The 14,540-nt window shown below is 36.0% G+C and overlaps 3 protein-coding genes across 4 annotated transcripts; 1 reads left to right on the plus strand and 2 right to left on the minus strand.

The window, feature by feature from the left end:
- The first annotated feature begins 7,855 nt into the window (after positions 1-7,855).
- LOC104101770 (glucan endo-1,3-beta-glucosidase, acidic) lies at positions 7,856-9,709 on the plus strand. The gene is made up of 2 exons (XM_009609281.4): positions 7,856-8,012; positions 8,633-9,709. Exons 1-2 carry the CDS (start codon positions 7,931-7,933, stop codon positions 9,619-9,621), a joined length of 1,071 nt encoding a protein of 356 aa, XP_009607576.1. The 5' UTR covers positions 7,856-7,930; the 3' UTR covers positions 9,622-9,709.
- A 1,672-nt stretch (positions 9,710-11,381) lies between these two features.
- Positions 11,382-14,536, minus strand: LOC108946095 (uncharacterized). Of its 2 annotated transcripts, XM_070178596.1 has the most exons (4): positions 13,500-13,680; positions 13,156-13,434; positions 12,962-13,078; positions 11,382-11,904 (listed from the first exon to the last, which is right to left on the minus strand). In XM_070178596.1, exons 3-4 carry the CDS (start codon positions 13,022-13,024, stop codon positions 11,473-11,475), a joined length of 495 nt encoding a protein of 164 aa, XP_070034697.1. In that variant the 5' UTR covers positions 13,025-13,078; positions 13,156-13,434; positions 13,500-13,680; the 3' UTR covers positions 11,382-11,472. The 2 variants fall into 2 exon arrangements, with proteins under 2 accessions (XP_070034697.1, XP_070034740.1); XM_070178639.1 differs by lacking the exons at positions 13,156-13,434; positions 13,500-13,680 and adding an exon at positions 14,431-14,536.
- On the minus strand, positions 13,760-14,518 carry LOC138891606 (uncharacterized serine-rich protein C215.13-like). Its single transcript, XM_070175196.1, has one exon. It carries the CDS (start codon positions 14,516-14,518, stop codon positions 13,760-13,762), a length of 759 nt encoding a protein of 252 aa, XP_070031297.1.
- Positions 14,537-14,540: the final 4 nt, after the last annotated feature.

The raw sequence follows: 14,540 nt of genomic DNA on the forward strand, positions 1-14,540 counted from the left end.
GGGGTGCACCAGTACTATTTGTAAAGAAGAAATACGGCTCTATGCGGATGTGTATAGATTATCGGTAGTTGAATAAGGCCACTATCAAGAACAAATATTCGTTGCCAAGAATTGATGACTTATTCTATCAGCTTCAGGGTGCCAAGGTATTTTCGAATATTGATTTGAGGTCTGGTTACCCCTAGTTGAAGATTAGGGCATCTGATGTCCCTAAGAAAGTTTTTCGGACTCGGTATGGGCATTACGAATTCCTAGTGATGTCATTTGGGTTGACAAATGCCCCAACATCATTTATGGATTTGATGAATAAGGTGTTCAAGCCCTATTTGGATTATTTTGTGGTTGTATTCATTGATGATATCTTGATTTACTCCAGCAGTCGAGAGGAGCATGAGAAGCATCTTCGAATTGTGCTTCAGACCTTGAAGAATAATCAGTTATATGCTAAATTTTCAAAATGTGAATTCTGGTTAGACTCAGTTGCCTTTTTAGGGTATGCTGTATCGGCGGAAGATAAATGTGGATCCTAAGAAGATTGAGGTTGTTCAGCATTGGCCTAGACCTACTTCAGTTATAGAGATTCAGAGTTTTTTGGGTTTGGCAGGTTATTATCGTCGGTTCATGGAAGGGTTTTCATCTATAGCAAGCCCATTAACCAGACTAACCCAGAAAGATGTCCCATTTAGATGGTCAGACGAGTGTGAGTTGAGCTTTCAGAAGCTCAAGACTGCTTTGACCACGGCACCAGTGTTGGTGTTACCCACAGGTTCAGGATCGTATACGGTATATTGTGACGCATCTCACATTGGGCTTGGTACAATGTTAATGCAAGATGGCATGGGGATTGCATATGCGTCACGACAGTTGAAAGTTCATGAAAAGAATTATTCGGTTCATGACTTAGAATTGGCAGTCATTGTTCATGCGCTGAAGATTTGGAGGCATTATCTCTACGGTGTCCCGTGTGAGGTATTTACTGATCATCGTACCCTTCAGTATCTGTTCAGACAAAAATATCTCAATTTCAGGTAGAGAAGATGTTGGAGTTGTTGAAAGACTATGATATCACCATTTTGTATCACCCCGGAAAGGACAATGTGGTGGCCGGTGCTTTGAGTAAAAAGGTTGTGAGTATGGGCAGTCTTGCGTATATTTCGGTTGGTGAGAGGCCGTTAGCTACATATGTTCAGACTTTGGCTAATCTGTTCGTGAGGTTAGATATTCCAGAACCCAGTCGGGTTCTATCTTGCACAGTCGCTCGGTCTTCTTTATATGAGCGCATCAGAGAGAGGTAGTACGATGATCCTCATTTACTTGTCCTTAAGGACACGGTGCGACACAGTGATGCCAAATAGGTTTCTGTTGGGGAAGATGGAGTTCTGCAAATGCAGGGTCGTATTTGTGTGCCTAATGTTAACGGGCTTAGTGAATTAATTCTTGAAGAGGCACACAGTTCCAGGTATTCTATTCCTCCAGGTACCGCCAAAAATGTATCAAGATTTGTGGCAACATTATTGGTGGAGTAGAATAAAGAAGGATATAGTTGCATATGTAGCTCGGTGTTTAAATTGTCAGCAAGTTAAATATGAGCATCAGAGAGCTTGTGGTTTGCTTCAGAATTTAGAAATTCTTGAGTGGAAGTGGGAGCGTATCGCTATGGATTTTGTTTTTGGGCTTCCACGGACTCAGAGAAAATTTGATGCAGTTTGGGTCATTGTGGACAGGTTAACCAAGTCAGCGCATTTCATTCCAGTGGCAGTTACCTATTCTTCAGAGAGGTTAGCTGAAATTTACATTCATGAGATTATCCACCTTCACGGTGTGCCCATGTATATTATTTCAGATCGAGGTATGCAGTTTACCTCAAACTTCTGGAGGGCTCTACAGCGTAAGTTAGGCACGTGGGTTGAGTTGAGTACATCATTTCATCCACAGACAGACGGACAGTCAGAGCGCACAATTCCGGTTTTGGAATATATGCTTTGTGCTTGTGTTATAGACTTTAGAGGTTATTAGGATCATTTCTTACCACTTGCGGAGTTTGCTTATAATAATAGCTACCGGTAGAGCATTCAGATGGCTCCATATGAGGCATTATACAGAAGGCGATGTGGTTCGCCAGTTGGCTGGTTCGAACAGGGAGAGGCTCGGTTAATGAGTACCGATTTGGTACAGGATGCCTTGGATAAGGTCAAGATTATTCAGGATTGACTTCGCATAGCTTAGTCTAGGCAAAAGAGTTATGCCGACCGTAAAGTTTGTGATATTGCATTCATGGTTGGAGTAAGAATATTGCTCTGGGTTTCACCTATGAAAGGTGTAATGAGGTTCGGAAAGAAGGGCAAGATGGCCCCAAGGTATATTGGACCCTTTGAAATTCTTGAAAGGGTGGGTGAAGTAGCCTATAGGCTTGCGTTACCACCTAGTTTATCAACGGTTCATCCGGTGTTCCATGTGACTATGCTTCGGAAGTATCATGGTGATCCGTCCAATGTGTTAGATTTCAGCTCAGTCCAATTGGACAAAGATTTGACTTACGAGGAAGAGCTGGTGACTATTTTAGCCCGGCAGGTCCGGCAGTTGAGGTCTAAGAGTTATCCTTCAGTTCGTGAGCAATGGAGATGTCAGCCAGTAGAGGAAGATACCTGGGAGTCCGAGTCGGACATGGGTAGTAAACATCCACACTTATTCACCAGCTCAGGTATTTGTTTTCTAACTCCGTTCAAGGACGAACGTTTGTTTTAGAGGTGGAGAATGTAATGACCCAAAATGTCATCTTTAAAGTTAATTACTAATTCTGTGTTCTAAGACCTTAAAAATAACTATTTATTATTCCTCGACTTGTGTGCACAGTCCGTAAAATTTTCTGAAAAGTTTTTATGTAAAAAGTGGATTAAAATATGAAATAGAGCTTTAAACCTCAACTAAGTTGACTTTGGTCAACATTTTGAGCAAACGGACCCGGATCGATGTTTTGACATTCCCGGTAGCTCTGTATCGTGATTTGAGACTTGGGAGTATGCGTGGAATTTAATTTGGAGGTCCCTAACTCAAGTTATGACCATTTAACGGAAACTAGAAATTTAAAGGCTAAATATTTCCAAGTTTGACCACGGGGTTGGCTTTTTGATATCGGAGCCGGAATCGATTCTGGAAATTTGAATAGCTCCATTATGTCATTTATGACTTGTGTACCGAATTTGAAGTCATTCTGGATTCATTTAATATGGTTAGACCCCGAGTAAGTCCGTATTATTTTACAGGACTTGTTGGGATATTTGAATAAGGTCCCGAGGGGCTCGGGTGAGTTTCAGATGAAATTCGGATTGGTTAGAGCATGTTGAAAGTAGTAGGTTCTTGGCAAAATCTGGTGTTACTGCACCTACGAAATAATGATCGCAGGTGCGCAGCCGCTCCTGCAGAAAGCTGGTCGCTTCTACGACTTTGGCCTTGGGTTGTGACTTCGCTTCTGCGGAGATCAATCACGCAGGTGCGCGACCTCTTCTGCGATAGAAAGGTCCGCATATGCGGAACCTCGCCTGGCAGCCCATTTTGCAGATGCGAGCTCGCATGTGCGAGCCCAAGCACCGCAGGTGCGAAAATGCCTGGGTAGTGTATATATTGAAGATTTACTCATTTTGGAAATTTTGAGCTAGGTAAGGCGAATATTTTGGCTATTTTCACGGGAAAAAATTGGGGTAAGTGTTCCTTATCCTATATTGATTATATTTCATTATTACAGACTCATTTACATCATGAATCCGTGAATTTATGGAAGAAAAATCAGTTTTTTATAAAAAATTTCAAAAACGAAAATTTAAGATTTGAAGGTTCATTGGATATCGGAATTGGATAATTTTTATATGGTTGGACTCATCTCAGAATGGGGGTTTAGATTTCGTAAGTTTTTTTCGAGATTTGAGATATGGGGTCCCACTATCGAATATTTAAATAAATTTTGAATTTTATCCGAAAAATTAGTAAATTCATATGGAATTAATTCCAATGATTCGTATTGAGTATATCGAATTGTTTGTGAATAGATTTGAAGCTTTTGGAGACAAATTTAAAAGGAAAAGCTTTGTTCGAGTAATTGATTGGAATTTGCAAAGCGAGGTAAGTGTCGTGGTTAACCTTGACTTGAGGGAATAGAACCCTTAAATTATTTGTTATGTGAAATGCATGTGAACGACGTATAGGCAAGGTGACGAGTGTCTATACGTCGTCAAATTAATTATTTGCATAATTATTTAAAAATCATAAATTGTTTTAAATCATGAATGGATTATTATATTAATTGTTTCACTTATAATTTCCTTGTCAAATATTAATTCTTGAATTCCTATAATAATTGCTACATGCTTATTTGAATTATGTGTACTAATTGCTACTTGACATTTAGCATATTAAATATTAAACTGTCTATTTTCTCCCTGATTTCCAAAATAAATTGTTATTGCCATTGTTTGTTCTTAAATAAATTATAAATTATTGTGTGCCTTGATGCTTAATAGTTTCTCACTGGACATGGTATTTATTGGAGTAATTTTTATTTACATTTATGAGTTGTTTAAATTTATTTATTGGGGGAATGAGTTGCACGCCTACAACGGAAATGAAAGTAAATATATCTATATTGGGGGATCGGATTGCACGCCGCAATAGGCTTATTTAAAAGTCAATATATTTTTGATTAAAAATAATTATATGAGAGGATTGAAAATAAATATATATTGGGGGATCAGATTGCACGCCTGCAACAGAAATGGCTTAAAATAATAATTGGTTATGACTGCTGAGTTGGCTTCAATTATTATAAATGAGTTACCTGATTTATTTCTATTATTTGTTGTTGTTACTAATATTGTGTACGAGTTAATCTAAGTGAATCTCCTTAGCCTCGTCACTACTTCGTCGAGGTTAGGCTCAGCACTTACCAGTACATGGGATCAGTTGTACTAATACTGCACTCTGCACTTCTTGTGCAGATTTTGGAGTTGGTCTCAGCGGCGTACCATAGACTTGCTCGGATTTCAACCACTAGAGGAGACTTGAGGTATAACTGCACGACGTCCGCAGTTCTGAAGTCCCCATGTACTTAACTTTAGTTGTGTGTTTGTTTCGAGACAGCTTTATTTTATTCAAACCTTTATTTGTATTATTCTAAAAGCTCGTGCACTTGTGACACCAATTCTGGGATGGTATTTAGACACCGTTATTTTATGGATTATTACTACATTTTAAATCTTGCTTCCGCATTTATTTCTTAGTTATTAATAAATTTAAAAATTGTTTAAAAATGACTAATATTATTCTAACGTTGGCTTGTTTAGCAAGTGAAATGTTAAGCGCCATCACGGTCCGAATATGGAAATTTCGGATCGTGACACGTAACCTATGCCTCCCAAGTCTGAGAGTGCAAGACTAATTGAGCAACATACTAGTAAAAGAACAGGAACCTTCATGGTTAGTTCTCTTAGTCTAACTTTAACTACATATATTGTTGTTTCGGAATTATGCTTTACGCTCGAAGAAGATCGGAAATAATCAGTATTTCGAAATTTAGCCAAACACTTGAAGAAGATTAGGAATAAAAGAAAGAAGAACGAGGAAGTTGATGGCAAACCTAAGTTTTCCTGAAGTTATGTTAGTATAGGTTTTCTGACGTTATGTTGGTACGTATGACTTAATTCCTTTTTTTTATTTTTTATTTATTTTAAATAAAACTCCTAATAGACCTTAGTTTGTCTTATATGGTTAACGTAACCACATTGGTGCATGTAAGTTTTTAGCATTATCATATATCATACGAAAAATGTACCTTAATTATTTGATACATTAATAGGCCCTTATTTAAATTTATGTGTTCTTGCATTTTTGAACATCCTAGAACTTTAGTTTCAATAGAAATAGAAAAACAAATTTGGAAATAGGGACTTTAGGAGTTAATTACTTGATGTCTTGTGCGTGTTTCCATGATAAGGGCCAAGGGGAAAAAAATATTTTGTTAATTTTAAACTTAATATATTAAAATATGTTTTTTATATATAAATTTATACGGTACGATTCAATATCTTTTGAATTTTAATTTTATAAAATAAAAAACATACCATATTTTCATTAGAGAGCTTGACTAAAAGCTTTTTATCTAGATTCATGTCCTTCATGAGATTTGACAAAGTCTCACTTCTTAGGCGGCTATACTTAATAAATTGTGTTCTTTTGTGTGGAAAAAGTGTGGAATTTATACTCCCTCGGTCCCCATTTATGTAGCGTTGACTGAGCAACAACAACAACCTAGTATAATCTCATTAGTGGGGTTTGGGGAGGGTAGTATGTATGCAGACCTTACCCCTATCCTGGGGTAGAGAGGCTGTTTCCAATAGACCCTCGGCATCCTTCCTTCCAAGTACTCCCTCCTTGCTCTTGGGGTAACTCGAATTCACAACCTCTTGGTTGGAAGTGGAAGGCGCTTACCATCAGAGCAACCCACTTTGTCTAGAAAATAATCCCAATAGTAGCGTTGACTCAGCATGGAGTTAAAAAAAAAATTACTTTTGAAATTGATGATGTAAAATAAGTCATGAATATTTGTGTAGTTTTAAAATATCTTTTTAAGGTAAAATAATAAATTTAAAGTTAAATTATTTTTAAATATAAAAATATATTATTCTTTTTTATATAAACTAAAAGAAAAAGTGTATCACATAAAATGGGACAGAAGAATACCACAATTAATCAATCTACTTTTAAATTTCAAGTGTTCTCTCGCCTCAATAAGCATCAAAATCTTTCTTCCTACCATGTAGATTTATTTTTTAAGAAAGATTGTCATACTATAAATTTAATATCTTTTGAATTTTGTTATTGTATATAGTGGTAATATTGTATTAAATGTAAGATGAAAGTCCCATTTGGCTAAATGGTGGACAATGAACAAGGAGGACATAGAAGCTACAATTTTGGTTATTTTTAATTATTTGTCTCTAGAGTTCAATGAGCAGGTAATGTATTTATTCTTATTTGGTTGAATAAGATTTTATATTTTAACCAAAAAAACTCTTCATAGTAGAGTTTGTGCTATTATATGTTTAGAATCTTAAAAAAAACAGAGGAAAACCATTGACTGTTTAATTTATAAGAACAAAAGTACATTAATAATAATTATTTAATAATTATGTGGGAGACTAGATCTAAAGCATTACAATTCTAGCAAATTTCGTTAAATGTTATGTCATCTCAGATAGATAGATCAATTTAAATAAAAAGTGTATCTCTGTGTTTGTGGATTTCTTTGTCTGTTTTGTTTTTCCAAAACAAATTTAAGTGTTTCCTTTTACAACCTCTTGTCAATATTATATATCTTTTAAGATTTTTGCATACTCTTATGAAAGTCATTTTAATAGACATAATCATATGGGTATTTGTCTAAATTCTCTTTTCTCTCCTTAAACATATCACTTAATTAATATTAATACTAATTAAAAAGATAGGATGGATTTGAAAATACAAGTAATATTAAATGATTTCTCTAACACCTCAAATATTTTGAGACAAATTCAATTTGGAAAAAGTAGAAATATTTCAGAATATGGGAGTATCAAATACACGTAAATGAGTTGTTGTATGTCTAGTTGTGATAACGTAGATAATCACCACACATATATTTAAAGTAAAATGTTTAAATTTGCTGTTAAACTATTCGGAATTAAAGTATACGGAGGGCAAAGTTGCCCCTTCTCCGAATATTCGACCATTTTTTCTCACCACACATCAGATTTGAACTTTCTACATTTTGTTTTCCGTGCTTCGCTTGGCAATTGACTTTGGCTTTTTAAGTCTTTGTCGGTCTTCTTCTGCTTGCCTAATGGTTCCTTAAACGCACAATTTCAGCTCAAATGTTTCTTACTCTCTCATTTCCATTTTAGCTATGGCTTTGTGCATTAAAAATGGCTTTCTTGCGGCTGCCCTTGTACTTGTTGGGGTGTTAATGTGCAGTATCCAAATGATAGGTATCTCTCTCACACACACATGTACACTACATGTATATATATATATATGCACCTTGTACCATGCGGATCAACTTATATACACTAATAGCGTAAATAACTTTTGCGGTAGTATTGATTTGCTCTTGTATTTTCTTATGTTTAGTTTACCTTTACTACCTAGGGATTATGTTCTTATTTTTATTCCTATTTTTGTTTCTTTCAATTTGGTTGATCTATTAACTTGCAGTTATTTACCGTTTGTTGATATTGCTATTGCTTCTTTTTTATCTTTTCTTGAGCCGATGGTCTATCGAAAATAACCTCTCTATCTTCAGAAGGCAGCGGTAAGGTCTGCGTGCACTCTATTTCCCCAGACCCCATTTGTGAAATTACATTGAGTTTGTTATAATATTTTTATGTTTATCATGTAACCTACCTTATTTTTGTAAGTCACTTATTATGAATAGTTACATATAGTTATTTCTAGGTAACCTGACACTATAATGTTGGTTTGAGAAGAATTTATATAGAGAATCATAGTTAGTGGGAATATTCATTTAGTCGACACCTAACTTATTTGGGGACTGTCGCATCGTTGCTGCTGTTGTTTATTCTAATGTACATTTTTACTTATCATGCAGGGGCACAATCTATTGGAGTATGCTATGGAAAAATTGCCAACAATTTACCATCAGAACAAGATGTCATAAACCTATACAAGGCTAATGGCATTACAAAGATGAGAATCTACTATCCAGATAAAAACATCTTCAAAGCTCTCAAAGGAAGTAACATTGAGATCATTCTTGATGTTCCAAATCAAGATCTTGAAGCCCTAGCCAATTCTTCAATAGCCAGTGGTTGGGTTCAAGATAACATAAGAAGTCATTTCCCATATGTTAAATTCAAGTACATATCTATAGGAAATGAAGTATCTCCCTCAAATAATGGTCAATATTCACAATTTCTTCTTCATGCAATGGAAAATGTGTACAATGCATTAGCAGCATCAGGGTTGCAAGATAAGATCAAGGTCACAACTGCAATATATTCAGGGCTCTTAGCAAACACCTACCCACCCAAAGCTAGTATATTTCGAGGAGAATTCAATAGTTTCATTAATCCCATTATCCAATTTCTAGCACGAAATAACCTTCCACTCTTAGCCAATGTCTACCCTTATTTGGTTCACATTTCCAACACTGCTGGTGTCGCACTTTCTTATGCATTGTTCACACAACGAGGAAAAAATTCAGCAGGGTATCAAAATCTTTTTGATGCCATTTTGGATTCTATGTATTTTGCTGTAGAGAAAGCTGGAGGACCAAATGTGGAGATTATTGTATCTGAAAGTGGCTGGCCTTCTGAAGGAAACTCTGCAGCAACTATTGAAAATGCTCAAACTTATTACAGAAATTTGATTGATCATGTGAAAAGAGGGGCAGGAACTCCAAAGAAACCTGGAAAGTCTATAGAAACTTATTTATTTGCCATGTTTGATGAAAATGATAAGAAAGGAGAAATCACAGAGAAACACTTTGGGCTCTTTTCTCCTGATCAGAGGGCAAAATATCAACTCAATTTCAATTCTTTGATGCCAATATATATTGATATATCTAGAGTGATATGAGTAATAAGGAGAACTGTTATGTTTTTCTCTTCAATTGAAAATGTAACTATGGTTTCACTTTGATATCTATATGTCATATTTATTGAAATTCGTCTTTTGGTTTTAAAGTCTCGCCTTCTATTGGCAAGTATCTGCGTAGTTTTCATATTAAAAATACTAAGCCTTAAAAGAGTGACTACCAATATATTCTTGACGACAAAAAAACTGTATGAAAGACCATTTTGCATTGGATGCTCTTTTTAACCTCCCTTCAATATGATGGTTTTGTTGTCTTGGATAGTGTTTAAGCCTACTTCTTCTCCAGAATTTTCTTTGTTATCAATACGACATGTTCTTAACATAACTACTCTTAATTTCTGATCGGTAACCATCCGCAAAAAAAGAAAAATTAAGCAAGGAGATGACTCATATTCGATCAGAATGTTTGATTTTGGAACAACCCGGCATGTATATTTCATAACATGTGTTTCATTGAAGAGGATGAACTACACTTTTTTTATTACCGCACCCAAGGCAGATCGAAACAAAGAATATCCACCAATATTTTCATTCTCTTGACCAGCTATGATACTGGTAATAACGAGGTCTCTTTCTTCTCTTCAACACTTTCTTTTTCCCTTCAAGATTCCTTTTTTTCTACTAGTTTTTACGTAAGCTATTTGCAGGAAGCATACAAAGTCTTTACTTTTGAAATCCATTTCTGAAGTCACGACACTAAAATAAAGTACTTTCGAGTTATTTTTTATTTGTTAGTGGTTTTGTGACTGGTTGGTCGCTTTTCACATTACTTGGTGTATATCTTTTTATCTTTGGTTTTCCTTGTGTAAAGAAGATATTTGTGTTAGAATAAGAGATTGAGCAGAATTGGTGAATCCACGGTTAGAGTTTCAGAGAGAAAAACGAGAGAAGAAATGAGTAAAGCTCTGTATTGAACAATTATGTTCTGTTGTTCTCTAAAATGTTCCCTACTCTCCTATATACAATGAGCCTATTACTATAATACAAAGAATACAACCGGACCAAGTAAATAACTATAATGGGCATGTGGCTTAACTACACTACCAACTAACTACATCCCAAATATGCTACTAGAAATGCAGTCTTTTCACAGGGAAGAATCGGTAGAAAATCTGTGTGAAATTTGAATATTCCCACGATATTTCCAAGGGAGGCGCTCCGTGGGAAAATGGCTGGTGGGAAAATAATTTTTCAGGACATTCATGGGTAATTCCCAGGAAGTTTCCCACAAAAGGTTTCACGAGAATTTGGTGGGGTCACACAGTGTATTTTTCCACGACCGCTGTGGGAAAAAGAAGAAAATATAATAATTTAATTTTTCTAAATTTCCCACCGAATCTGTGGGAAGTAATAAAAATAATTTAGTTATTTTTTTATTTTACCCACGAAATCAGTGGGAAATATGCATAACCTAGAAATAAATCTATAAACATTCCCACGAATATCAGTGTGAAATATTGAAATTCTTGAAAAAATATGGGCAAAATTCCGAGGGAGTTGGTGGGAAATCCGTGGAAAATCTGGTAAATATTTTCATGACAAAATCTGTTTTTAGAACTACACCACCTGCCAAACAAAAAGTACAACCACGAATACAAGACTAAATACAATTAAGCATTCAAATACCATAAACAACATCTAATTCAATCCATTTCATAAACAATATCCAACAAAACATAGAGTAGAACAAAAACTCAAAAAATCCAGCATTCAAATTCAACATCCAAGTACCATTTAAGACAAACTAATAAAAGAAACTACTCTTTAGTTATCATCAGATGCTGCTGGAGAACGAGGCACGGGAAATGCACCATATGCTAAGAGGGAGTTTATCTAAGACTTGAGACTTTTAACATCACTAGTGACAAGTCTTAATGCATCGTCCTTTCGCCTCATTTCTTCCTCCCTTCGCCTTTCCTCTTCCTTTCTTCGCCTATCTTCTTCCTCCCTTCGCTTTGACTCTTCTTCCCTTGCAGTCCTTTCTTGAAGATACAACTCTGTAATCTTCGCTACCTTTCTATTCAATTGCTCAAACTCATCCAGATCAACCGAACAATGTGACGAAGAATAAGAACCAGACAATCCAGAAGTACGACGGCCGAGACTAAACTCTGATCCAAGGCTGTAGACTCTCCCCTTATGCACGCCACCAACTGCCTTAATCCACATGTCCATGATCTCCTCTTGGGTTGGTTGGATTGGCCTACCTTGATCATCAATCGACTGGCTTTGAATGAACTCCTCCAAGATTCGTTTGAAATTATCCTGTAAAAAAATTATAATTATTATGAAAGTAAATTTTATTAAAGAAAATTTATGCAAATAAGTATCTTTATTTCTCAAACTTTAAAGTGAAACACACGGAAAGATTAAAAGCATAGCAGCCTTGCTGGACTTAATCATTGCCATTTGTTCACCATCCTTTTCACATGGCATTTCATCCAATAAATCCCTTGTTCCTTATGCTTTTCGGACCAATAGTTGGACATGCAGAAACTAAGAAATATGCTGACTTTTCCTTAAATAGTTCTAGCCTGGAATCACAAGTTTATAATAGAGAGAATTTGACAGTGTGTGCTCTCGTCATAACAATTAGAATCATAAAAAATAACATACTGTGCCGATGCTTATGTCACACCATCCAGCTACTATAACCATATCTCAAGAGCCAAAAGCTTTTGTAGCCAATTTGTTTGTAAGACTATATATTTAATTGCTTGATGTCATTGTAAACGGTTCTTGAAATCAGACTTCTTTGCACCACATTACTCCAAAACATATCTAAAAGGCTATTCTCATCATAGTAAGAAGCATTAAAACTTTTGTAGATTTTGAGAGTTATCATTAGCCTTCTTCTATACATCTCGTCTAACAAATATGAAGCAACATCAAGATTCCCCACTTTAAAGTAAGCATTTACAAGAGTAGCATATACTAGACTATCCCCAAGCACTCCCTTTGTTTGCAAAATGTGGAAAACTTTTTCAGCACTATCAATTCTACCTCTCTTGCACAATCTCTTAATGAGACAACTGCTATATCATTATTCTGGTGGCAGTAAACATCCACAAGCCACGAATATGAGTAATAACTGGGAGAAAGTCCAACACTAACCATGTTAAATAAGATTTCTTTGGCCCATCTATATGCCTAAGAAATAATATCCAATGCGTGCATTGTACAATATAAGCTCACTGCACTAATAAGTGCAAACACATCTTAAACACCAATCATATGATAGAGCATTTAGAGCATTTCAGAATGCCATGAGTAGAAATGTATTTTTGATATTCATATATGTGAAGAATGTTGTTAATCTTACATGGGTTGTCTTAGCGCGCGGCTCAATCCAAGTCATTTTTGTTCCATCCTTCAACTTCTTCATGTGGGTTTCCTAAAACACCTCATCATGAGTAACTGGTCTTCCTTTAGTCTTTTCCTGCAAAAATAAATAATATGTTAAAAAATGGTAACTAAAATAGTTATAAATCAAGAAAAATATAAAAAATACATTACCAATCTTCTTCGATGAGCCGCCATACTAATTGAGCCGCCTGTATGCACCGAGCCACCCTTGTTGGACAAACGGGTTGCCCTTCCTTGTTCGCTCTTCTTCTCAAATTTCGGAGAGTTCCAATACTCAAGAAGTTTAACCCATAAATCATCAAGAATCCAACTTGGCCTCTTTTTACTTTCTCGATCAGTCCGAAGCATATCAGACAACCTATCAGAACATTTTTTAAAGAAAACGACTCGTACCTCAGCTTCAAAATCGCGTGACCATGCACACTTCATCTGCAAATAAAACACGTTAGAATGAATATAGTGAGTTGAAAACTAAAGAAAAAGATTAATTTTACCATAAATTCATCAAACATTCTGTCCCTAATGTGACTTGGAACATCGGACCAAAACCTCCATGGTGCGTAATAAAATAAACACATCGATTCAACCACGGCTTTCGTAGCCTGGGGAGGATAAAAGTTGCATTGAATTTAAAACAAGTTAGAAACTACATTTAGAATTAATTATAAATTAAAAAGATGAATATTTACCCTGCTCCATCGGGAACAATAATCAACCTCCGAAGGTCATCATATATTCCAACATTTAGAGGATCCTACCTTCGTGTAGAAGTCTGTGTATGAGGATGTGTAGTTGTATCACTATCGGTGTATGGGGATGTAGAATTACCATCGACTCCAATATTTGGCCTAGAAATGATGGGAGATAAAGACGGAGTGAAATCAGACGAAGGTATGGAAGAGTAGCTAGCAGGATGACTAAATGATGAAGACATGCCAGATGAAGATGATGAATGAATGATTGGAGAAAATGATGACCGGATGCCAGAAGAAGATGATGAAGGAATGGCTGGAGAAGATAATGATGGCATGACAGGGCAAGATGATGAGGGTATGTCCGAAAATGGAGTGAATTTATACGAAGGCATGGAAGAGTTCCTAGCAGGCTGACTAAATGATAAGAGCATACCAGAGGAAGATGATGAATGAATAATTGGAGAAACTGGTGATTGAATGGCAGATGGAGATAATAAAGGAATGACTAGACAAGATGATGATGACATGATAGGGTAAGATGATGATGAGGGTACGCCAGGCCTAAGTGAAGGCATGTGCTGGGAAGATGTAGATTTAAAAAAGGGTGTAGATGAGGGAACGTTATACCCTAGGTGAGGAATAGAGTATAAGGGAGGTGAAAATGATAACGGGCATGTAGGTGGAGGCACATGCGAAGTAGACTGTGCATGTGGGGGAGAGGTAGTGATACCTAAGTTACTAGAAACTTTTGTTTTCTTTCTTGTTTTACCCTTCTCCGCTGCAGTACCCTCTGAACGATCTTTACCTCGAGGAGCCATCTAAATAATATAGCATAAGAAA

This window comes from Nicotiana tomentosiformis, chromosome 1 (assembly GCF_000390325.3).
Source record: "Nicotiana tomentosiformis chromosome 1, ASM39032v3, whole genome shotgun sequence".
Taxonomy (NCBI): Eukaryota; Viridiplantae; Streptophyta; class Magnoliopsida; order Solanales; family Solanaceae; genus Nicotiana; species Nicotiana tomentosiformis.